Source organism: Drosophila gunungcola, chromosome 3R (assembly GCF_025200985.1).
Source record: "Drosophila gunungcola strain Sukarami chromosome 3R, Dgunungcola_SK_2, whole genome shotgun sequence".
In the NCBI taxonomy this organism is placed as follows: Eukaryota; Metazoa; Arthropoda; class Insecta; order Diptera; family Drosophilidae; genus Drosophila; species Drosophila gunungcola.
Genome location: NC_069139.1, coordinates 25821056 through 25845133, shown reverse-complemented (window position 1 = coordinate 25845133; position 24078 = coordinate 25821056). Strand labels below are relative to the sequence as shown.

The 24078-nt window shown below is 39.4% G+C and overlaps 1 protein-coding gene, 2 long non-coding RNA genes and 4 other non-coding genes across 8 annotated transcripts in view; 2 read left to right on the top strand and 5 right to left on the bottom strand.

Annotated features, from left to right (window-relative positions):
- Positions 1 to 5354: 5354 nt before the first annotated feature.
- LOC128266768 (uncharacterized) lies at positions 5355 to 12008 on the bottom strand. The gene is made up of 3 exons (XR_008269108.1): positions 11823 to 12008; positions 5592 to 5775; positions 5355 to 5484 (listed from the first exon to the last, which is right to left on the bottom strand). It is a non-coding gene; the product is annotated as an uncharacterized LOC128266768 (long non-coding RNA).
- On the top strand, positions 10044 to 12120 carry LOC128266767 (uncharacterized). Its single transcript, XR_008269107.1, has 3 exons — positions 10044 to 10534; positions 10997 to 11345; positions 12002 to 12120. It is a non-coding gene; the product is annotated as an uncharacterized LOC128266767 (long non-coding RNA).
- Positions 12121 to 15212: 3092 nt separating this feature from the next.
- On the bottom strand, positions 15213 to 15285 carry Trnak-uuu (transfer RNA lysine (anticodon UUU)). Its single transcript has one exon. It is a non-coding gene; the product is annotated as a tRNA-Lys (tRNA).
- A 668-nt stretch (positions 15286 to 15953) lies between these two features.
- Trnak-uuu (transfer RNA lysine (anticodon UUU)) lies at positions 15954 to 16026 on the top strand. The gene has a single exon. It is a non-coding gene; the product is annotated as a tRNA-Lys (tRNA).
- Positions 16027 to 16858: 832 nt separating this feature from the next.
- On the bottom strand, positions 16859 to 16931 carry Trnak-uuu (transfer RNA lysine (anticodon UUU)). Its single transcript has one exon. It is a non-coding gene; the product is annotated as a tRNA-Lys (tRNA).
- Positions 16932 to 17738: 807 nt separating this feature from the next.
- Positions 17739 to 17811, bottom strand: Trnak-uuu (transfer RNA lysine (anticodon UUU)). Its single transcript has one exon. It is a non-coding gene; the product is annotated as a tRNA-Lys (tRNA).
- An 89-nt stretch (positions 17812 to 17900) lies between these two features.
- LOC128266762 (homeotic protein Sex combs reduced) overlaps positions 17901 to 24078 on the bottom strand; it is a 30132-nt gene continuing 23954 nt past the window's right edge. For both annotated transcript variants that reach the window (XM_053003489.1, XM_053003488.1), the window contains exon 3: positions 17901 to 20484. In XM_053003489.1, the coding sequence (XP_052859449.1) occupies positions 20177 to 20484 (308 nt within the window). In that variant the 3' untranslated portion in view covers positions 17901 to 20176. The remainder of the gene's footprint in view (positions 20485 to 24078) is intronic.

Here is a 24078-nt window from a genome sequence, read left to right as displayed (position 1 = left end):
TCAATTTAAACCTATTACAAAGATTTTAAAACAAGCCCCACTATGAAAACTTTAAACGAAATAGTTAAAATATAAGTGGGTTTTGGCTGTGTATCTATCATGGCTGCCATCTGAAGGCTTTGTTTTTGCTACTGACAGCCCCTTGACATGGCCATGGCAGCTGGAGAAGGCCTGAAGGGTCCGCAAATCCCCATATATGATGTGTGCTCTCACCCTCATCCCTCACATCCTCACTAACTCTCTCGCCATCCACCCTCGCCACTCTGCCATCAAATCCACACCACCCCGGCGCCAGAGTGAAAGTTCCCCTTGAACAGAATCCAAAAAGGACCCACATGAAAGTAGCAATTCAACCATTTGCAATTCTTACCCTCGCTTCGGAGTGTGTCTGTGACAGTGGCATTTTTGATGAAATTTTATTCCGTTCACATAGCCGTCAATGTCATTTCTGCCGCTCGCTAAGTCCCTTGGTTTCTATGTCCTTTTGTTGATTATTTCGTTGACTCGCTTCTGCCTCAGACCCCAGCAAAAAATAGATACACCCAAATGGAAATCACAAGTTTTTCGACTAATGTTTTGTCCACTTTGGGTTGGTCTTTGAGTCCAACATTTTTTTTACGGACTCATATTGGACAATTTCAAAATTAACCATATCACTTATATGGAACTAAAACACCCTTCGGTCTAAAATGGGCTAAAAAATATTTTTGAAACACCTCCGATAAGGCTTTTAGAACAGGAAATTAATAGATTTAAGGAGAATATATAATTTTTTTTATTTATGATTTGAATTTTAATGGAAAATATCTTTGATATAACAGATATTATTTATATGTATCTGCATTTCTTAAAAGTATTCTATTAGTAAATTACACTTAATAATCTAAGAATTCTTACATGAGGAGCACAAAAACGCTGCTAAGTAATTTGCAAATTCAAGTTTGTTTATAATAACGTTTCCTTATAAAGTTATAATATTCATTATAGGCACTTAAGTGAGAGGGTTTCAAGGTAATTGTATTTCGTAAAATTATTTCTTAAATATGGATTGAGTAATTTTATTCGGTCCTTTTGTTCATTATTAAGCTCACTTTTGACAATATAGGGAATATTTTTCATCCAAAACTATATTGAAGCACAATCCGGTAACAGAGCTTCCTACAGAACGTCTTGGGAAAAAAGCAATCTGCGGTGTTCACCATAAGTTGGCCGGAAATTATCCAAAAATACAAAACCAACAAAAATTAGTTATTTTATAATCAAATCATCCCCCAACGTTCTCTGGAAGAGAAACTTTAGAAAAAATTGCTCCTATCGACCTAGTATTTTAAAGACATATTATTAAAACCATTAAGATATGGAAAAAAGTTTTTGAAAGCAAAATCCCTTACCTCCTCTTAACACACAATTTTGTTAACTAAAAATATGAAAAACGCGGTTTTAAATAGGGTTTACAAAAGATTCGTAGATAAATGTTAGCCGATACCCAAACCACAAGCTCGTAGAATGTATAATGTAAAATTTGTAAGCTAGCAGGTATGCAAGCCGGTCGTTTTTGTCAAATGTAAAATGTATTTACACTGCTTGCTTTTAAGCAGTAAAGTAGCGTCAACATGTCAATGGTGATATTTGCTAGCTTTCTTAATAAAGCCATTTTTTAACAGTGTCGTCGGCCAGGAAGAAAAAACGTTTTGAGAAATCAATTTTCTTATACAACTTCAACCTAAACATTCCTAAAGAAAAGTTTCACTTGCTTTAAGTGAAATTTCCCAAATCTATGCAAGATACATATATTTAGTTTACAGTGAAAGCCTTAGATATAACTTTTTATAATTTTCGTCCCTAATTCCCAATACTAATTTTTCAATATTCTTTTCTTCACTTTCCATCAAAAATTATTTTTTTGTTTAAAACAAAACAAGAAAAACCATAAAAAAAATATTTTCGAAAAGTTTTTTACATATAAAGTGCTGAAGCTTGCAGGAATATATAATTGTTTGACTTAGGGGCGCTCCACACTGCCTCTATTTTCATATCGAGTTTCCTAGCGACTGCCTAACGTGTTCATTAAGCCTTGTTGTAGTAACTTCATATTTTTGCCCATCATGCATACTTCATCCGGCAATTTTGCCTAATACAACTGATGTCATCGGAATATGTCCGACTAAGAAGTCCCCCAAACTCTGCAAAAACAAAATTAAATAGCCTAGTTACACCTACGCCAGAAACCTATCGTTATCGGAGTTAAAGCAATAACGCAAAATGGCCATTTAAACAAAACAAACTCGAGTGAAAGCGTTTGGCTGTAGAAAAACAGTTAACAGTGCAACAGTTAAGCTTACAAAAGTGATGAATAACAAAGACAACTTTGGCAAGGGTGAATTGTATGATTTAATAAGGTTATTTGGCCTAACTGTATAAATACAATATGGAAGCAAATCTGGCGTGGAGCCATTGAAAATTTTAAGGGCGTAATGATTAGATCTATACTCATGTTTCAGTCATTACGAGGAACCTAAAATAGTAAGTAAAATAACAGTTTCAACAAAATTTTCGCTTGCAAGTGACAAAAGTAAAATCCTTGACCTCAAATACAGAAGCCCTCACTTTCCCGCTGTTTTATGAAATTGTTTTTTCTTTTTAGTGTCCACGGCGTGTCATTTAAGATATTGAGAAGAAATCGAAAAAACTTGAATTGGCATCAGACTAGTAAACTAAAGTTGTTTAACGTCAGTTAAAAAAATAAAAACCCACTATTTTTAGACGCCCATTTTAAAAGTACACCCAGGGAAAAACCACATAGTAAAATTAAACATTAAAATATTTGAATGCAACATTGTTTTTCAAAATATAAACTTTCTTAAATTAAACTAAAAACATGATAATGTAATTATTAACATATTTAATTTTATTGTCCAATACTAAATTGAAGATTTAAATTTGTTTAATTTAAAACTAATGTTTTCCATACTTAAAAATACACTTTGATTTAAACACAATACCAATCGGCGTTTAAGCAGTACCGAAAATATTTAATTCAAAGGGAATTTTTTGGATTTACCACGATTTTTCTGTGGGTGTACGAATGAAAGGTTAAAAAAAGAAAAACAAATTCAGGCTTATCACCTAAAGATAGAAAATTTGGTTATCGAACCTTATCGGAATATATTGTATTGTACGTGATTTATGAAACTTTTAATATCTAAATTATTAGAAATTCAAGGAAACTTTTGGAGGAGTTGCGGAAGGATGCGCCCTGCTAGGACGGACGGAATTTCTTCCGGAAACAAAAAAGGTATCCGGACTTAATGGGCGACGGATGTTATTCAAGTGGCGTCCTATGCAAATTTGGCAAAGTGCATGGCCATTTTTGCAAAACTGCAAACTTCGTCAATCCTCCGCACACGAACACGACCACAAATCGACTCAACACAATCGACTTGACCTAAATGTCTAGCTGGGGCGAACATACAGATGTCCCACACGCCATGGAACCGCCCTCACACCCTCGGCGGAATTGAAATGGCAATTTGTATGCAAAATTGTGAGAATGTAAATTTCATGCAACACATCGAATAAATTGAAGTCGGCAGGAATATAAATGAAACCAAAAGAATTCAGCAATAACATCAAAGTGTCCCATGTCCGGTACCAAGAAATTTGAAATGCGGTGCTTAATTCAATTGTACGAAGAACATTGTTGGGTGGTGGGTTGGTGATAAGAATATTATGTATCATTAGGATTTTACAAAATACAAACATACGGATGCAGCTGTAATTTATTTAACACAACATTAAAGTCTTTATTTATATTTAAGAACAGTTTTAGACCACTTTAAATTATTTAATATTTATAAATTTTAAATATTATTAGAAAATAAATTCAAATTATTTTTGGCAAACACTGAAACGTTACACCAAAACTGAATAATTTTAGTCCATTTCATTTATCTTAAGCGTTCTTTACACCTCAGTGATATTTAATCCTTTTAAAAAAGTTACAAAAGTATTGTTTCAATTATTTTTAATTTCATTGACATGTTTTCTTTTTCATTAAAGACCCTTCTTTAATTGTATATATATATATATATTTATATTTGTTTAATATTCTTATGAATTTATACAGTGTTTGGTACAAGATTTATATTTTAAAGCAACATTAGTAAGCAAATATACGATAGGGTAGATACGATAAAAAAGTTTAACATGAAAATATTTTTTTTTGTTGCCAGAAATTTCGATCAGTCATGCACGCTTTATAAATAAATAGTTCCTTTTTTATATTTAATGTTTTATATTTAAGCTTGTGAGGTGTCAACAAGAGCAGTAAAATTTTTAAACTCCTTCGTCTCTGAATCATTGGCATTGAAAAGTGAAACTTTAATACGCGGTACTCTTATCAATAATAGTAAGCCAAAAAATTGTGTCAAGACAGCAATTTATTATCATGGATTTTATGGTAAGCTATGGAATTCTATTACTTGGCAACAGTAATTAGTGTTATTTGTTTGAAGTGAGTCATAATGGAATTGAAGGAACTAGTAAGTTGTTATTATTGTTGGGGAATACATTTTAATTTCATATTGTTATTTTAATTTTACTGGCCTTCATTTCACAATCTCGTAAAAGTCTGTCGTTATTTACATACATAGGTAACTTAACTTAATCTTATTCACTTATTCGTAGGAAAACACATACAATTATTGTTTTGAGGAACATTCGCTTATTAAATCAATTTTGAATTTCACTTTGTCACTTGATTTCGGCTTTATTTGAAATCATGCTTTTTCGCTGGATATTGAACCACACAAACCTCTCTAGAACCGAATTTGTCCTTAAAGCTAATGTAAAACAAATTCGGATCTACAGGGTAGACGTGGAGCAAACTGAAGGGGAGCAGTCGCAGCGGCGAAATGAACTGAGGTGAGCAATCACGGCTGCAAAAAAGTGAAAATGTTAATAAACATATACCATGTGTATGTGCAGGGCGGGGTAATTTGGGCAGCGCGGCAATTACATGCGCCTCGGGTAAATTATATTTATCGTGCCACACGTGATGCGACGAATTCTGGCCACTATACAACCGTTTTCTTTATTCCTCTTGAAAATTATGGAATGACCTATAAAAGTGATTACAAAGCTCGCCATGGCCTGCCAATTAAATGGAGGCAGTCGCGAGGTCTCCGTGTCCGTGTCCGTATTCCTGGCCCGAAAGTCACGAATGCCCTGCCGCCGGAGAAGCCAGCTCCGTGATGTCTTCGCCCTCGCCTCTGGAAACTAACTGAAGCCAAGACCTCAGCGAGTGATTAGGCAGTAGTCCGAAAAAAAACAGAGGACGGAAAGTAATGCCCGACCTTATCGGAAGAAGCGGCGATAAGATAAGATACGGCTGCGATGTCTTTGGGAGTGCTTAGAGCGCTTGTATCTAATTGATTGCCGGCGGATTACGGCACTTTCTTCGCGTCGATAAAATAGGTGCGAGACCTGGTAATTGGATAGACAAGAAGCACATTTAATGAATGATAGATCTAAGTGCGGGTCCTCTGTTTGCACTGAAATCAATCAGCGAGTCGCCCCGCTAAGCTCCCGACCTGGATCGCCGTCGCCGGTGGAAGTTGGGCGCCAGTTTAAGCCTTCTTGGTGTCCCTGCTCCGAATCGGTGAATCGGTAACGATGGTGGCGATGATTCATCACTAAGCCCTTCTAAGACTGCTGAGTAATGGCCGGAAAGGGGGGGTTCCGATGTGGCAGATGCTCCGACATAGTTCATGTGTCCTGTAATGAAATTTCAATTAATTAATGACTTTTTAGTAGTATTCATTAGCACTAAACGGCAGGCTTAGACAGTACTAAGCTGGCAAAGTCAAAAACCTTTTCGGGGCCGACTGGTTAGCCTAGCAATCCCCCGGATTAGGGCCTTAATGGCAACAAATCTTGCGTAAACAAAGGAAGGAGGACGATTCGTTTGACTTTGCACACCCTCTAAAACTCCCTGTCCTATTCTTTCTCTCTCTCTCTCTCTCTCTCTCTCTCTCTCGCTCTCTCTCTGTCTGCCTGCGGTGCCTCTTTGTCTGCAGCCCTTGTTGTCCTTTTTGCAGCCTCAACATGGCTGCTCAGGACCTTACCCTGCCTTAAAAAGAGACAAAGAGCGGGAGAGAGAGAGCTCTCCAAATGTGTACACACAATCCACAAGGGGTAGCAAGGACTTTCATGAGAGAGGCCGAATCGGGGTGAAGGACCAGGCAGCCAAAAGGCAGCTGGGCCAAAATCGCGTTTGATTCCGTGATCGTCCGGCTGAAGCCAGGGCAGCCAGAGTGCTCCATATTTCAGCACCTTGGTCAAATTAGCGCCGTCTTGTCAAATCTAAATTCGCAAAAATACACATTACATCACCCCAACAACACCCCCGAATCAGAAATGCTAATTGATTTCACGTGGTCAGTGGCTCATAGTTAACGCGAAATTGTCAGGAAATATACATGCTCGACGGCCTCCCAAGGCAAAGCTCGCTAATGCAGTGCAAATATTTGGCAACATTAAATATATTATGGAAATAATAAATCTGTCGTTAATTTGTTGCGCCCAAATGAGCGATGGATTGTGAGTTTGGCAGAGTTTTTAGTTAACGAAACTACAATTCACGCGCATTGTGTACAGTCATGCCGAGATGCTAATGATAGTGTATCCGTATTAGAGAATTAAAAACTATATTTTTAGACAAGCTAGTCACTCGTTTCTAATTTCCAGATACAAATTATTTATAGTCGTTCTTAATCTAGTGAGTTCCTCGCTAAGACAAATCAACACATACAATTTTAATATGCTCTAAATTTATATTTAAGCCTCATATTTACCGCCTGTTTATTCATTGACTTTTATTAGAAAGTTGACTTCGCATAACAAACAACTTAAGCTATATGTTCTAAACCTAATTTTTATGGTTTATCAATAAACTGTGTGTATTCCTTTACAAACGAAACTCAATGCCCAATAATTAAACGGCTTTTATATTCTTGTTTTGCTCATATTATTTAAATGTTTGATTTTATTTTTATTATGGATCTGTTAATATCCATGATAGTTTGAAATATTTCAGTCTCGCAAATAACTTTAATAATGGCTTTTATATTTTTCGTTAAAATTTATCTTTAATTCGACATACTTATTTAATTGTCTTTTCATTGTTACCTTCAAACATTGATTAATTAATTTACAAAGTATTCCCCCGATATCTATGCCCATATCTGTGTATTGATAAGTATGATGTACGAGGGTGTCAGATATTATTTTGGCTGCCTTTGGAAATACTTTTGCTATTTTTGTTTGCCGATAGCCACCCAGAAGCGATTTTCAATCGAGCCGCAAGCTTTGGAAGTCCATTAATTAGTTTCAGCTTACCTAATAACTCAGTTTTGTAAGCCACATGAATCACTCAATCAATGTGTTCTTTTGTGTTGAAATTTCTAACTTATCAGGCGACTACATTTTGCCTTCATATGCAATAACAGTAAGAAGATACAAAGAGAAAGCCGAAGAGCAATCCCCTCCGGAAGTACTGCGAAAAGCGTACAAAAGGCGAGTAAAGAATGCGTTTCTTCCCCAGTCACCTGAGCACTGAACAAAACTATTTATGCCATACTTTGGAAATTATTATTACTCCCACTTGTAATTTCTCTAATTTAGTCTAAATGTATTTATATTAATAAAGTTTCATTTACTAGAAGTACATTTTGTTTTCATTTTGTGAACTCCAAATAAATAAACAAATAAATATCAAAGTTTGTGAATGCAATATTCAGGTAATGTGGTGACATAATACAATTGTTGTAGGAACCTAAAAGAGCAAACATGAAAAAAAATTTCAAGCATTTTCTTCTCAGTTTTTATAGATTTTTTGTTTTAAGGAAAAGAGTCCGTATTTTCTTCAGTGTAGCTCCCCCTTGCCATCCGCTAACCTATTCCCTGGTCAGACCCCTAAACCAAAGACCGTCCAGCAACAGATACGGCGGCAACAAAAGGGCAATGACTGGCTAAATTTTTGCAATGTTGCTTTTAGCACATGAAGACAACTTCGCACATAAATCAAAGTGCCTGTCTGGGAAGAGATGACGTGAGGCGTGGGGAGGTGGCTGATCATTTACCTTGGCCGTCGTCGGTGCCAAGTGTCACTGTGCATTGGGCTCGCGCGTCACTATTCAATCACTGTTGCCCTACTGTAGCCCCACTGTAGCCCCACTGTAGCCCCACTGCCATGTTGAGTTGTTTGCATCGAGCGCGGAGCTTCGGAGGCCAAGGTTGTTTCAGTTTACTGAATAATATTATTGTTGCTACTTCACCTTCCTGCCATTCGCCGCGAAAATCGAGAGGCAGGTAGAAATGGGAAGAGAGAACTCAGAAAGAAATTCCGAAAACGGTTCGCGGTTCGCGTTTTTTTTTTTTTCATTTATTTTGAACCTGCCCAGCTTTGCGGCATTTTGTATCTGCACATCTGTATCCGAATCTGTATAGGTAAAGGTAAAGGTATAGGTATCGGTATCGGTACCTTTACTCCATATCCATCGCATGGGGCTCGCATACCGGTCTGCGTCTCCGTTTTATTCTACTCGATATTGTCGGTGTCTGTTTGTTGTTTACAAAAATACGCGCCTTCCTTTTGCATTTTATTTATTTTTAGTGTCTTAATTTATCTTTTCACTGGGCATAATGAAAATGCGCGGGCAACAGAAATGCGCTCCCAGGTGGCGTTGAAGGCGCAGGGAACAGTGGGTTAAAGTGTTTGCAAACCAAGAACTGCGTCACACATTTTGGCTAATAATATCTTATTTACGCAAAAGTTACTACACAAAGCTTGTATGCTTCTTTAAACAGTTACAAAAGTTCGGCTATAAAAATAATATACCAAACCAAAAATGGGATTTAATAAATCAAATATTAAGGAAATATTATTAACAAGAAACGATTTAAATTTAAGTTAAACTGGGTTGACACTGATGTTCTCGAAATATGTTCGTTGTGTATCAAATCTATAGAAAAGTAAATAGCCAAGTTAGCTTGGCACTGATATTTTCGGGTTGAGTTCACTGTGCACTTCATAAAGTGCAAGTTCCCAGGCCAGCTGCATTCTCCCGACTGGCTGATTGTTTAAAAATTTGCATGAAATTCCAATAAATATGTCATACTGCAGTTACCCCAATTTTAGTGGAAGAAGTTCCCAGCTCATTGTGTTTGGTTATACGTACTCTTGGGGTTGAACGGGATGTTAGAAATGGAGTACTAAGGGTATGTTAATATCGAAAATTCGATAAAGGAATATGTTCATAAAAAATGTAGCATGTGGCAAGGTCGGCTCTGAGGTTATTTCTCCGGGGGATTTTGGGGTTCCAAAAATTGCGGGCTAGGGCTTCAATAATTTGTGCAGCTCAGATCTGACGTCAGAATTCAGGTTGTAAACAATTAAAAGATTTCCGGTTTGGCATCATTAATCTCAAAGATATAATTTTAGGGCTGTTTGTTTGCTATTTTTATTGTGGGACTTAAAATAAATTAAAAAAAACGCCTTTCATAAATATATTCAAAATTCAATAGATTTGAATAGACCATAAAAAAAAACTATAAGTCCGTCAGAGCAAACGCGTTGGTTATTTTTCTGGCTGTCTTTTGCATATATGCACTTATGCAACTTAGCCTCAATTGTTTGGTGACCCATTGACACAAAACTGTGGACTGTGAAACAGACTTCTCGCTAACAGTCAACAGATTTGAATCTGGAAACGTTTGACACTTTTCTCCGCTCCGTCATTCATATTTATGAGCGGCATATTCCCAATGCAAACTTTTAAAAATTCATATCTAATCTCAGGCACACCCTCTCACCAAACATTTCCCAGCTTAGGTCCCTTGTAAAAGGTTTTAATTGCCCAGCGGAATTTGAGCCAACATTGCATGCATTTTGTGGGCCATGTGGACAAGCTGAATAATTATACAACAGCCCAGGCGAATTTATGATTCAGATTCAGGTCAAAGCCCAACCGAAAAACAAACGAAAACAATGTGGCACAGCACCTTCATAAAGATATCAGCCAACTTTGAGACGAACAGGTCTCGTCTCCGAATTAGTCAAAAGCCACAAAAAGCCGCTGGCCGACAGGCCATGGTTCCAATAGCCGACGTCAGCGAATGCATAAAATAGCCATAAACTCTTATTTACTTTGCTTTTCCTATAAAGCCTGTGGCCCAGCCAGTTTTGTTAGCCGTCACCTGCTCATTTGGTTATTAGTCAGTTGCCGGTTTTAGTTCGAACCATTTGCATACTAAATGAGCAAAGAAACAATTGGTAAAAACGGAAAACAGTCCAAAAACGATTTAGTTTTGAGTGCAGCTGCTTTCTCTAACGCTTCGACCTTATCCGAAGGGCGAGATTGTTCGAGGGGGATTCCCGAAGCGAAAGCTGCGCATCCCTGGCCACAAATCGGATGACACGCACCTTACGCGCAGCCCCACGCAAAATTTGCACAGAAGCACTGTGTTTTTAGGGGTAAATGCATTGACACAGAAAAAGAGCCTAGTCATCTTAATTAGTATCAGTATTAGATAGGAAAACAAAACACTTAAATTTTAGACAATATGTAATTGTTTAAAAACTACGTTTTTTTGATTGTAAAATGTATTGAGATTTTCGAACACCCCAATGAATCTATAAGCAGATTTTAGTTGAGTCTTAGAAACCAGATATAGTTGAATTAAAATAATTATGTGTAATTAAACATTTTAAAAACCTTACTGCTCTCCCATAACATTTAATGTGTCACTCAGTAGCAAAGATTAAAAAGCAAGTACAACAGTAATTACAAATCCGATTGAGAAAGTCTATTTTCCTATTTCATTACTTTTAGATAAATAACAAAATCGGCAGCCTAAATTGAAGGTAGCTTAAATTTACTTTAACAAACCCTAAACAATATTTTTGGAGTCAAAAGTGTATATGTATTTCTTCCAGTGTGTTTATTTGCAGCTTGCTATGTACATTAACTGCAGCCGCCGCAGCAAAACTCGGGGTTGGGTCACCATCGCCACCGCCACCGCCACCATCACCATCCCGTTCTCGGCCTGAGGCTTAACACTTTGCCACTTGGCGTATCTGGAGCCGATAATCATCGTCTTGGCCCCCACCCCCCCCTCAACCCTGATTCCATTGCGGGATTATGGGTGGGTGCGTGTGCCCGGGTGGGTGGCCTGCAGCAGCTGTCGCCGCTTTCTTCGGCACAGCCACTAATATTTCGGTATACTACTTAACCCATGCACTAAATGGCGGGACAAGTGTTTTTCACCCGGAGCGGGGAAAATTGGTAAGCGGGAAAAGGGAAAAGGGGGTTGGGTTGCCTGGGGGTTGTTGTTGCTGCTGCTGCTGCTGCTGCTGCTGCTGATAGCGCGACAACGAGGTTGAAATTCGGTTTCGGGTTTTTTCTTTTTTTTTTTTGCGCCCGACTTTTGGGATTGCAGGGGTGAGAGGGGGTTGTGCTCTGCGCAAATGAAAAGTGGATGAAAGGAGCACATTTCCGGGCGCTCGCGACACCACTACACGCTCGAAGCGGAGTACACAGATACACTTATACAGAGGCGACGACGAGTCGAAACGAGGACAGGCGCAGGCTTTGGAAATGGCAATTGACTGTGCCACTGCCACCCGCAGACCACCAGACCGCCAGACCGCCCACTCTGCCCCCTCTTAATGCACATGCGTACAACTATCTGGTGACTTTTGCTCAGCATATTTTCTTTAAACAATTCTACTTTTGTATGAATTTTCGAACTTTAGAACGTACCTGTTTTGAACACGCTGGAGGGTGCAGCCTTAAATCCATTTTAAGTAAACGTTTTTTAAATTTGTATTTTTGATAACATTTCAGGATTAAAATTCCTTTACATTTTGGACACTTTGGCACCGAGTTTTTTTAATCTGTTTTCGTACTGATCGACTAGTTATTTTTTCGTTTATTCGCAGCCATATTAATTGCATGGCACGGCCCAGGGATCAGGCCGCAGCATCCTGCAGGATAATGGCTGCTCTGCCCGCCTCTGCTGCAGCGACGCCAGCAGAAGTAGCGGCGGACGATGGCCGCCTTTGCCGCGAGCAGAACGCTCACGTTCCGCCGCGCTCGGCGTCAAATTTCAAACTGAAACTGAAGTGAGCTCAGCTCACCATTTCAGCGCAGTCGACGTCCGCCGAGCGGTAAGCGGTGTTTTTTGCCAAGTTGATAACAGCCATAATGCCCGGCCCGCTCTCCCTCCGCTACCCGCTTCCCGCTCCCCGCTACCCTCCCCGAGATCTGACTCTGCTTCTGGATCTGGGTCTGGATCTGGGTTGTGTGTGGCCCAAGCCCAAGCACGAAACTCCAGGGAGAGAATCGAGGCAGGGACGTCGTAGGGAGAGCTCACGAAGAGAGCCAGGCTGCAGCAGAGAGCCGTTCTATTACACTTGAAGAAAAAGAGCCCGTACTCCATCCTCTGAGTTTTAGTTGTTTAGTTAATTCATTATTCGTACTCCTAGCTTATGATTAATGCACTAGATACAATATAATGACAATATAATATTTGGCAATGCTATGTTTAAAGATGTGGAAATGATTCCATAATGATTCCATATTTGAATTTCTCCTATAAATACTTTTTTTGTGCATATTACTACAAATATGCTAATCTGTTTTAAATTTAACTTTTATAAAACAATTATTGTTTTCGTGCATATAGTATTGCAAATGTGCCAATAACTTTTTTTGCTTTTAAGTTTCTTTATAACTTTAATCTGTTTGTAATTTAGTGTTTACATACTTTAAATCAATAAAAAAAATGTAATAATAGCCAAAAACAAAAACCAAAAACTCAGAAAAATATATATCTTAAAATAATAATTAAAATATTTAATTTTTTTAAAATACAATTAGATTCGCCTGACATCTTAGGCCTCGATTGCTACATTATCGAATATTCCTTTTTACAATATTGTATATTCCTTTAACACATTTCTAAATTGCATTTTTCTTTATAAAAGCATTTGTAACAAATAATTCGGTTTGATTACTACTTAGAGATATCTCTTACAAACCTAACCTAACCCACTTTACAGAACATTTACTGGGAGAACGTTTCCCTCTCCTTCTGGACTATTTCGCCAAGTGTAGCAACTCCTGCTCTAAGTTTTCCAGGGCACAACACCGTGTGTTTGTGCTTGTAGAGTTTGAACAAATCCAGCTCATTTCATTTGTAGACATTTGTGGACTCTGTTTCCAGAAGGTCTCAATTGTCCAATAGATTTTCGCATGTGTGCGTAGGAGGACCTCAGCTCATTCGGCCATTTACGAGGCCAGCGTAGCTCCCCTTATTATATATGTATGTCTGTGTGAAGCCCCCTTTCGTTTTCTCCAACGAGCTGAGAGTCAATGAAACTTCTTTGTCGGAGGAGCGGCGATGTGAACGCTCCGCGTGTTTTCAGAATGAAATCAAAGTGGGATATTTAAAGCCTCATTAATCAGACCGTCGCTTTGCCGAGGAAAACCTTCGTGCTGGGGAGACTTGAGGTCCTCGAGAGGACCTGAAGGACCCCATTTATCGAGGCTGGGATTAGGGGCTGTGGGCGGAGTCTGGTGTTAATGCGCTCGTTAAATTTAAATTTGTTGCATTGATAATTACACAGTTAGCCATCGAAGGGGTCACCATTAAGTGTAATTATTTGCCAACTCTCTTATCAAAGCTGATAAAAGCCAACATATCTATTAGCTTCTTTTGAATGGGGAGTAATCTGTGAGAAAAAATGTATCTTCTTTTTGACCTATTAAAATTGAAAGCAATGTTTAAAAACACCAGACGACGAAATCAAAATTTTTATGTACAAAAATCTGTATCTTTTCAGTTTGGACCATTGAACGATCTCAGAATTGATTCTTAGGACTTATCTTACTTAAAATCGTAATTCCTTGTACCATCGTTAGGCAGATGCAAACCTAAAAAACTTAAGAATTTTTGACATTCGCCATTTCTGTTTTGGAATCTGTCATAAACGGCCAAAGAAAATATTTCCTTTAACGAGGGAAACCCATTGTCCCATTCTGTTTGCCATTTTTAATTTATGGCCCATATTTCCCTTCGGTTTTCCTTTTTTATGCGAGGGCTACCTGAAACGAAACAGAGTTTTGGCCCAACAACAGGTAAGATGTTGCTAATGGTCGCATGGAATTTCTCCCTGGCGTATCATCCAACGTCATGGAACAGTTTTGAAAACGTATCTTGACTTTGGTTTATCATCTAAATATTTGCGTTTATTTTGTAGATTAGCAGGTACACCAAACGTTTTCTCCTCTCGGGCCGTTCGTCCCTGCTTTTATTGTTGCATCGTGAGCGGTGGGGCAATTTGATGATTCGTCGTAATGAATGCTAATTAAACGCATTCGTTTTCTAGTTCACTTGGCAGGCGGCGGCAGGGCAACAAACAGCCAGCATCCAAGTCCGATGCTAAATCGACCAGAGCCGCCACGATTTGGTATCGGTACATACTATATGTACCCGTTTTCTGTGTCTTCGGCGGGGTAGGAAAGTGTGTCAAAAATTCTTGAGCGTATCCAGTCGCACTGAAAAAAATCATTAGAATTGCTTATAACGTTTGTATTTATAATTTAACATATGAAATCTTCTTTAAATCAATAGTGGCCTAATTCGATAGTAATTCGTATATCAATAGATCTCTCCTGAAATTGAAACTATATCTTTCAACGTATTTAAATTATAAAAATCTCGTTTACTGAAAACATTTTTTATATTTTTTCTGTGTGCCTTAAAGACGACCAGCAATAACCGCCAGGCTCTTCGTTATGCCGCCGGAGTCTAGCACACATAGCACTCACACAATCAATATCAAACCCTTATAGACACATAACAGTGAAGTAGATACTGAAAGCAGAGAAAACGTTGTAGAGCACACAATTTGGGTATCTCCACGATGTCGACAGTGGCAGTAAATGGAAATACAAATAAAAGGTGCTAATTTCATGAGGGTTCAATTAGATGCCTGGCTGCTGTACGATTTCTCTTCGGGTTTCGTTTTTCTGCTATGCACGACTTGTTAGAACTGAAAAATTACAGAGTGCTGCATAGAGTTGATCTTTTTTGAATCTAATATTTTACAACTCCAGAAAAAAGAGTTGAGTAAGAAAAAATTGGATCGCCCGAGCAGGGACTTGAACCCTGGACCCTTGGATTAAAAGTCCAATGCTCTACCGACTGAGCTACCCAGGCGTTGTACCTTATTGCCTTCAAAGTGTTCTATATATAATAAAGCGACCGGGAATTATCAAGCAGTGTAAAGCAGTCCAGAAAAGCTTTGCCAAAAGCTTTAAAAGGTTGTCTTAACTTGGCGGTGTACAAATTTAATTTTTATATTAAAATTGACTAAACCTATATTTTTTAATAATGCCATTTATATTGCTTTTATTTAAAAACTGTTACGGTTTGGCCAAACAAACAGCTTCAGCACTGAATTATTTTTTGAAGTCGGCGTAAATGTTTCTTTTACTTAAAAAAACGGTTTCGATAAAATTGTCGGAATTGTCTTTGTACAAAGTACAAATATTACATTGCTCATTTTAATTTATGTTTTTTCATTTTTAGCAAATAGTGTAGTGAACTTTTCATTTTTCTATGTGTATATTTAATTTATTTCCCTTAAAAGCGACATAAAATGCTCAAATGGGTTTAACTGTATTCGAAAAACTTTTTAAAACAAAACTTCCACAAAAACAATCCAAATATTAAGAAAAACAAAACAAGTATGTAAACATGTATGAATATTGAAAAAAAAAACTATTTTAAATTGTACACGTTTTTATTTTGATAATGATCTTGGATTGGACTGGGACGGACCTACGTTCCTATAAGTAGAGTTTTCTGGCCGCTGACGTTCGAATGCCCGGATAGCTCAGTCGGTAGAGCATTGGACTTTTAATCCAAGGGTCCAGGGTTCAAGTCCCTGTTCGGGCGGCACTACTTTTTTGTTTATTTTGAGTCTTTTCGCAAGGACATCCCGTTATTTTTTTGGCGTCTTCAAAATAGTAAACAAACTCCCTTAGAATAGAGGATTTGAGCAAATATTTTTGCATCCTTCGCCAAACCCGTGTTGCTCGTTAGCATTACAATGTATTTGAAACCAGCAGACAAAAACAACTTACGCAGCCGATTCCGAGATCTCCGGCACTGGAAAAAAGGAAATGGAGCAAGAAAAATATTTTTATTCCGCGGAGCAAAAGATTGTGGTCCAATCATATTGGTTGAGCTGGTAACGGCAGTTCACTCCGGTACGCTATCCCACTACTGCCTACCACGGGAACTCTTGGCTGCTGGTTTTCACCCCTGGCCCGGTTCATCCCTCCTTAGCCAACCTGAATGCCGCGGACTCCTCCATGGCACCCATATTGATGGCAAGCTTAGTGCGGACGTTCCGTCAACATGAGCTGGTCCGCTACACAGTAGATCCCAGCCTCAGGCCATCCCACAATCGGACCTCACAGAAGCGTGATTACAGAAGCTGCCAACCTTCCAGTCGAAATGCTGGCGACTAAAACCCAGCCAGACGTCACCGTTTGGGTGCGGGTGAAAGTGAACTACCTTATCGACGCACCACTCCATCGACATGAAGCAGGGTTGACACACTGCTTTAACGACATTAACGACAGTCGCGTTGCCAACAGACGAAGTTTGATTAAAGCAGTCGTTAGCCTCAGCGCCCTATACCATTTCCGCGACAGCAGTTGAATATAGCCATAATTAACTATTTTTTGTTTAAAATAAATTTTTTTTAAATAAAAAGAAATGTCGCCCGAGCAGGGACTTGAACCCTGGACCCTTGGATTAAAAGTCCAATGCTCTACCGACTGAGCTACCCGGGCACAGTAACCGGCGCCGGCGAATTGCACGGGTATTTAGAAAGCAGTAAAATAATGCTCCTTAAGTTGTATCCTTCGAATTATAAGCTAAGGATTTTGGTCTGCAGGATATGCCAAAAGCATGTGTTAAATATTGTCCATCGATTTTTAAATGTCGTTAAAGCAGTGTGTCAACCCTGCTTAATGTCGATGGAGTGGTGCGTCGATAAGGTAGTTCACTTTCACCCGCACCCAAACGGTGACGTCTGGCTGGGTTTTAGTCGCCAGCATTTCGACTGGAAGGTTGGCAGCTTCTGTAATCACGCTTCTGTGAGGTCCGATTGTGGGATGGCCTGAGGCTGGGATCTACTGTGTAGCGGACCAGCTCATGTTGACGGAACGTCCGCACTAAGCTTGCCATCAATATGGGTGCCATGGAGGAGTCCGCGGCATTCAGGTTGGCTAAGGAGGGATGAACCGGGCCAGGGGTGAAAACCAGCAGCCAAGAGTTCCCGTGGTAGGCAGTAGTGGGATAGCGTACCGGAGTGAACTGCCGTTACCAGCCCAACCAATATGATTGGACCACAATCTTTTGCTCCGCGGAATAAAAATATTTTTCTTGCTCCATTTCCTTTTTTCCAGTGCCGGAGTTGTTTTTGTCTGCTGGTTTCAAATACATTGTAATGCTAACGAGCAACACTGGTTTGGCGAAGGATGCAAAAATATTTGCACATATCCTCTATTCTAAGGGAGTTTGTTTACTATTTTGAAGAAGCCAAAAAAACCGGGATGTCCTTGCGAAAAGACTCAAAATAAACAAAAAAGTAGTGCCGCCCGAACAGGGACTTGAACCCTGGACCCTTGGATTAAAAGTCCAATGCTCTACCGACTGAGCTATCCGGGCATTCGAACGTCAGCGGCCAGACAACTCTACTTATAGAAACGTAGGTCTCTCCCAGTCCAATCCAAGATCATTATCAAAATATAAACGTGTACAGTTTAAAATAGTTTTTATTTTTTTTCCATATTCATACATGTTTACATACTTGTTTTGTTTTTCTTTATATTTGTATTGTTTTCGTGGTAGTTGAAGTTTTATCTGTTTTTGTTTTCGATTGCATTTTTTTTTATTATAATTGCCTTTGTAATCGAACCCAGATTAAGGTAATACATACATGCGAATTTCTTTAAAAATTAGTTGCGTAATTTTATTTTACATGGAATGCAGTTAAACTTTTTGCGCCCACTGTGCCCTGGCGGACAGTGAGTGCCCCCTTAACCCGAAACTTCGAATGGTGTTTCATTCAATCGATTGGGAAAATCATTTCTTACGGATCCGACAAATTGCATTAAACAAACAATCGAAAATGTACAAACTAAGATAGAACAAATGTACAAAATGGGAAACAAAAAATGATTAATTAATTTGTGCTAGGTATTTTTTGTTTGATTCTCTCATTTTCCATAGTTTTGTTCGTTTTGCTTCGCCTTGCTTATTCTGATTTGTTTTCTCTAAAATTTATCTTGCTAATTCGATATACATAATTTAGGCTTACGAGCTAGGTTCACATAGACTACCGATAGTTCTAGAATGCACTAACCTTAGCTTAGCGAAAAGTACAGCATAAATAATTACTTTACATTACGGTTATGGGTTTCCTTTAGCATTAGGCTTTAACAATTCTCGCTTTAATAAAATTTCGTTGGCTTACTGTATCGATTAACTACCGAATTAAATGTACAAACATTGTTGAGAGGCCTTTGAATAAATAATGTGGAAGGGTCAGCTGCTGTTCCAAAGAAAATCCTGATTAACTATAGCAAGTTCTATGCTAGTTTTGAAATATTTAATTTCCTGTTTAACTTCCGAATTTGTCCTTCAGTGGCAATTAAAAACGATTGATTTTTGATAAAATTAGTAAAGCATTTTTCGAGCCGCTAGAGCACTTTTAACAACACAAACGCAAGCGCACAAAATAAATTGAACAGTTACAGATAATTCCGAAATTTTCTCTCCAAGACGAAACACAAACATAAAAAGGCGAGCTGGGACGCTCTGCTATTTACAAACTAAACAAAGCCTTATGTGGTTAACTAGAGTTAGGTTCTCTACTAGCTAGGAATTAAGTACACTCTTGAGGACTCCCTGGAGGGTGCTGGGTGGGGTGTTGGTTGGTTGGGATCAGGGTCTGGGTCTGGGTCTGGGTCTGGGTCTGGGTCTGGGGTGGTACAAACGAAGAACTAATGTTAATTAGAAATCACTTTGAAATTATTGCAGATATTAGTTTTGTTCAACTCGACAGCTCTGTCTGTTCATCTGTGCTGCTTAGAGACTAAAATTATGCTAGGCTTACGAACTAACAGCTTTTCGAATACTGCTTAGAGAAAGAGATTCATCATACTGGAAGGACCCACGAGCACTCGCTTATAAAGGTTTAGAATCAACTTTGAAGAAGTATTTATCATATCCGTATGATCCAACGGCCAATTAGCATCAAATATTATAAGAAAGTGAGCCATGTTGATATGTTAATTACTAGATTTGAACGCATCTTGAAATTTATATCTGCTTTGCTTTTTGAAGATTTTATTATTTAACATTTGAAAATCTGTTGAGTGGGACTGCGATTGCTCGGGGTATCACCTCCAGTATCATAAACCCAAACGAACCATCGGTGTATGGCTCGTTTCTTAGCTTAACACGAATCAGTTGCAAACAAGAAACATCACTGGATGTTGGTTGATCGACGGGCGGCGACAGGCGGTAGGCGATGGGCGGTAGGCGGTAGGCTGGAAGCGGCAGGGGCGTGGCAGGCGGACAGATCTCAGCAGCAGAACAAATTGCAGCCGACAATGTCCGCCTTGAAGTCCAGTAGCAACTCCTGGTCGGGCTCACAGTCCGGCTCCAAGAGTTGCTCGAGCCCCGGATCCTGAATGCGATGCTCGGGGCTATCCTGCTGCTGCTGCTGCAGCTGCTGCTGCCTGATGATAACCTGAGATCAGAACTCCTGCGGATACTTGATGCAGTCGGTCGCCTGGGAGCCGGGGGCGGTGGAGGCGAACAGGGAGTTGGGACCGTTGCCATTGCTGCCGCCGTTGGGCAGGGCAACTGCCCCCGCACCACCACCCACTCCCACCCCCACGGAGCCACCTCCGCCGCCGTCTTGCGACTGGTAGCCGCTGGCCGCCGAGGCCGCCGCCGCCGTCTGATATGGTTCCTGATACAACTGATTGAGTCTCTAACCAGTACCCGAAAAGTGCCACGCGTCCTATGCGCTCAGGTGCGCGAACTGCGACGGATGGATATCGAACTGGTGGTACGGGTGGCCGTAGGGACCCATGTGGTAGGGCACAATGTTCATCGAGGCCATCTTGTGCTCCTTCTTCCACTTCATGCGCCGGTTCTGGAACCAGATCTTGATCTGGCGCTCCGTGAGACACAAGGCGTGCGCGATCTCGATCCTGCGGCGGCGGGTCAGGTAGCGGTTGAAGTGGAACTCCTTCTCCAGCTCCAGCGTCTGGTAGCGGGTGTATGAGGTCCGTTGTCGTTTCGTCTCGCCATTGGCATTCACAGTACCTGCAGGAAAAAGTGAGGAATATGTGTTAGTTCGATTGGTAAACTTATTAACTTATAAATAACCTCTTAATATTTACTTTAGGTTACAGTGCAGAATATCGACGTAGTTAAATTTATAATGCTATAATATTATATTATATGCTATGCAGGTAGTTTGTAATCAAGGTAAACTAAATGTCATTTATTATCATGTGCATTGACTTAAAAATGTTAATTTTATTTAAAAATTTGCTATAAGAAAAACAAATAATCTTGGAATCACGCATTTCTCCTGGTTACAGATACCACATACTTTGTAATTAAATCAAGAAAAAAATAGTAATAATATCAAACCAATTGTTTAAAGAGGCCTTATAAAATGCGTTTTAACTAAATACCTTCAGTGATCCACTACATAACTACAATAAACAAATTTTTGGCTTTCAAATAAAATATTGTTTAGTCCAGTAGTCCAATCACTAAACTTTTTTTTTAAATCAAATATATACAAACGTATTAAAATATCTATTTGAATATCTATCGTGTTTAAATGTTCCTACCCCACTTTTATCTTTGCCATTCCCTTAGGAAACATTTGTTTCTACGAAAAACTATTTGAAGGCGTTCCTAGGCAATCGTCAAACGTTCAAGTGGACAACACCACCCGATGCCCCACTCCAATCTAGCTTTCTCACCGCTCCGAGGCAGTTAATTTTCTCATTTATATTGTGATTTTCTGCAACGTTGCGCATTTCATAAATATGACGTGTCAAACTGCCATTTGGTGGCACCCGAAAAGTTCATACTTGGTATTGTGTTTTGCCAAGAAAGGGGGTACGAGAAGGTATCTCGCCGCAGACAGATGGTTGTCGCTTGCCGAAAACTATCTTACCCCGTTCCTCAGTATCCTTGTATCTGCAATCGCGGAAGATAATGACAATTTCCCGTTCTTGGCAGGTCGCCCCCGAAAACTTTTCTGTCATCTGAATCGCGGTTTTTGCGCTGGCAAGCCGCACGAGGGCGTTCGAAGCGCGTCGTTCATAATGAGGGGGCGTGCTACGGCAAAGTAGACTTTTAAAAGCCATTTACCGTGGCGTGTTATTACGGCCAACTCAATTGGCCCGCCCGCTTTGTTTTGGCTTTCCAATACGCGGCTAAGAGTTGAGGCAGTTCAGCCGTAGACACAGTATCTCTAGTATTTATATCTGGCAAATGTGTGGCAGTCAGTCAATGTGATAGACGGCAACCGCTGGCTTGCTTTTGGGGGATTGTTGTCTCGCTTATTTCCAAGTTCCACTAATTGTATATGGGTCATGGCCCATTTGCTAAATAGAAAATTCTTTTTATGTTGGGCTGCATTATTTAACATTAATCAGAGGTCTATTAAGTCAATGTTTTACTCTGGCCTCAAGAAACAATATATTTCTGGAAGCCTAAGTTAAGCTTTAGTTTTTGTGAATTTTTATTAATATTTAATAATTTGCTATCGGCATTTCCATATTATTTTTAAATTATATTATTGAGTAAAAATTTCTGAATACAAATTAATAAAATGTACTAAATGTCATTTAAAAGCTTGTAATTTAATACTGGAAATAGTGAGACTACAATAAAAGTTCTAGCTAAGAAAAATTTGTTATTTGCCAATTGAAATACCAATTTTTTTGTATTTAATTTGCTATCGCCACTCCCATATTATTATTAATTATTTTATTTAGTTAAAACTGATTTTAAATAAAAATATATATAATATATATATATATATATAATATGTCATCTAAATGTTTTCAAGTTCTAGACTGCTCAGAACGCAATAAAGCGTAGTGAGAAGTTTAATTTAATACATGAAATGGTTTAACTTCAACAAAAGTAATTATTTTATTTGATTTTCTTATTGAGGCTATGCTTTAATATAAGTAAGCTGATTAAGATACAAATTTAAAATGTGGTTGGCTTTAAATAAAACCCAAAAACAAAGTCCGCCCACACACACACACTTCCGAAAGTTTTCCGCTGCTGTTGCCGCTGTCACAGTTTAGTGGTCTTCGATGTGACGTTGGCGGAAGATGTCAGGTCACATCAATCAGCGGCGAAAATATAAATGGAATTTCTGATTAAAGTTGAAATTAATTACCGCTCATTTAATTAAGGCGAGTTTGAGTGTGGTCGGGAAAGCGCCGACATCAAAAGCTCCTGCACTTCCCTGGCTGGCTGCCATCCTGAATGGGCTGAAACTAATGACCAAGTAAACAGCGAGCAGACAGTAACCAGACAACGGCCATCGGCTTCATCAGTCATGCGGATCAGCCGGCAATAGAGACGGACTATGGTTGGCCAACTGTTGTGGCCACGACCACAAATTGAAGTGCACTAATCCGGACTCTTGACCCATTTCGTTTTGCTGCCACTGTCAGTCGGCCATCAAATTTGATATTGCAAGTAATATTTCTGGTTGGCCATTAGAGGGTCTCTTTTTGGTTGTTTACTGTGGTGTAAAGTTTTCCCAAAACTTGGCAGACTTCCGACTGATGCATGATGTGCAGACATTTCTGAGTGCCCTTTACTATTTGATAAGCAGGGAGTCCTGACCTTGCACACTCGTCCGGCCAAATCAATATGTCCTGTGGCCACAGCTCTCCTCGGGGATCACAGACAGTTTTGTCTTCTTTTCTGGCAGGGAGACAAGACAACAAAAGACAAGCCGAACACTTGCACTGCCGTCGACCATTTACAATTGTCAAATGCCGCTGTCATATGTTGCAATTTGTTTACACCACTCAAGGAGTGAGGGGGGGAAAGCAGCGAAAGCATCAGCATTGCGAAATGTATCTTTCGGATGCGTAATGTATCTGCAAGAGTTTTGGGCGCCTGAAGACTTAAGGAATGTCTCACGACATTAAAAAGTTCCATGGCCAAACTAATTGCTTAGTGAGCTGAACGGTTTTTTTTTCTTTAATTCTTTGAAAATTATATTTAATAAAGCTTATTTTTTCAAATAAAGCCTGAAAACAAGCTGAAAAATATCCTTAATTTGTACAATTAACTTGTAGAAATAGTTTCCCAGAAAACTGAACTGATTCGCTTGCAAATGTGACATTCCTTCTCTCCACTCATATGTCTAGATCAACCCCATCATCCCAAATCTTCTTCCTCCAAAGCAGATCACCATCACAGGCACCACCAGCCACTCATTTCCACCAGATTTGGTTTGATTTCCGACTAAAGATCAACACACATCCGCAACCCGTTGAGTCCCCAGCCAAGTGTCAACACTACGGTCTCTGTTAGCCCTTCCTCTGAGCATATTTTTCCTTATTTTTTGGTTAACTACATGCGAGCAAGTAGCGCATCGCTGTCGTCATGGCCAGGCGCAATATCTAAGGCGAAAGCCCCAATGAGTTGACAGGGCAGAGCACCATCCGAAAGCAGCCCCATCGTATCCAACGGCACCTGGCATGTCATATCACTAGTGCTTATATCACTTGCCAGGGGATAGCAGGGGGGCATGTGAGGGGCCAGATCTCTTGACAGCGCCAATGAGCGAACATTCGAAGCGTTTTACAAGTTTGTTCCCATTTCCCTGCCACCTCAATGGGATGGGATGGCATGGGGATG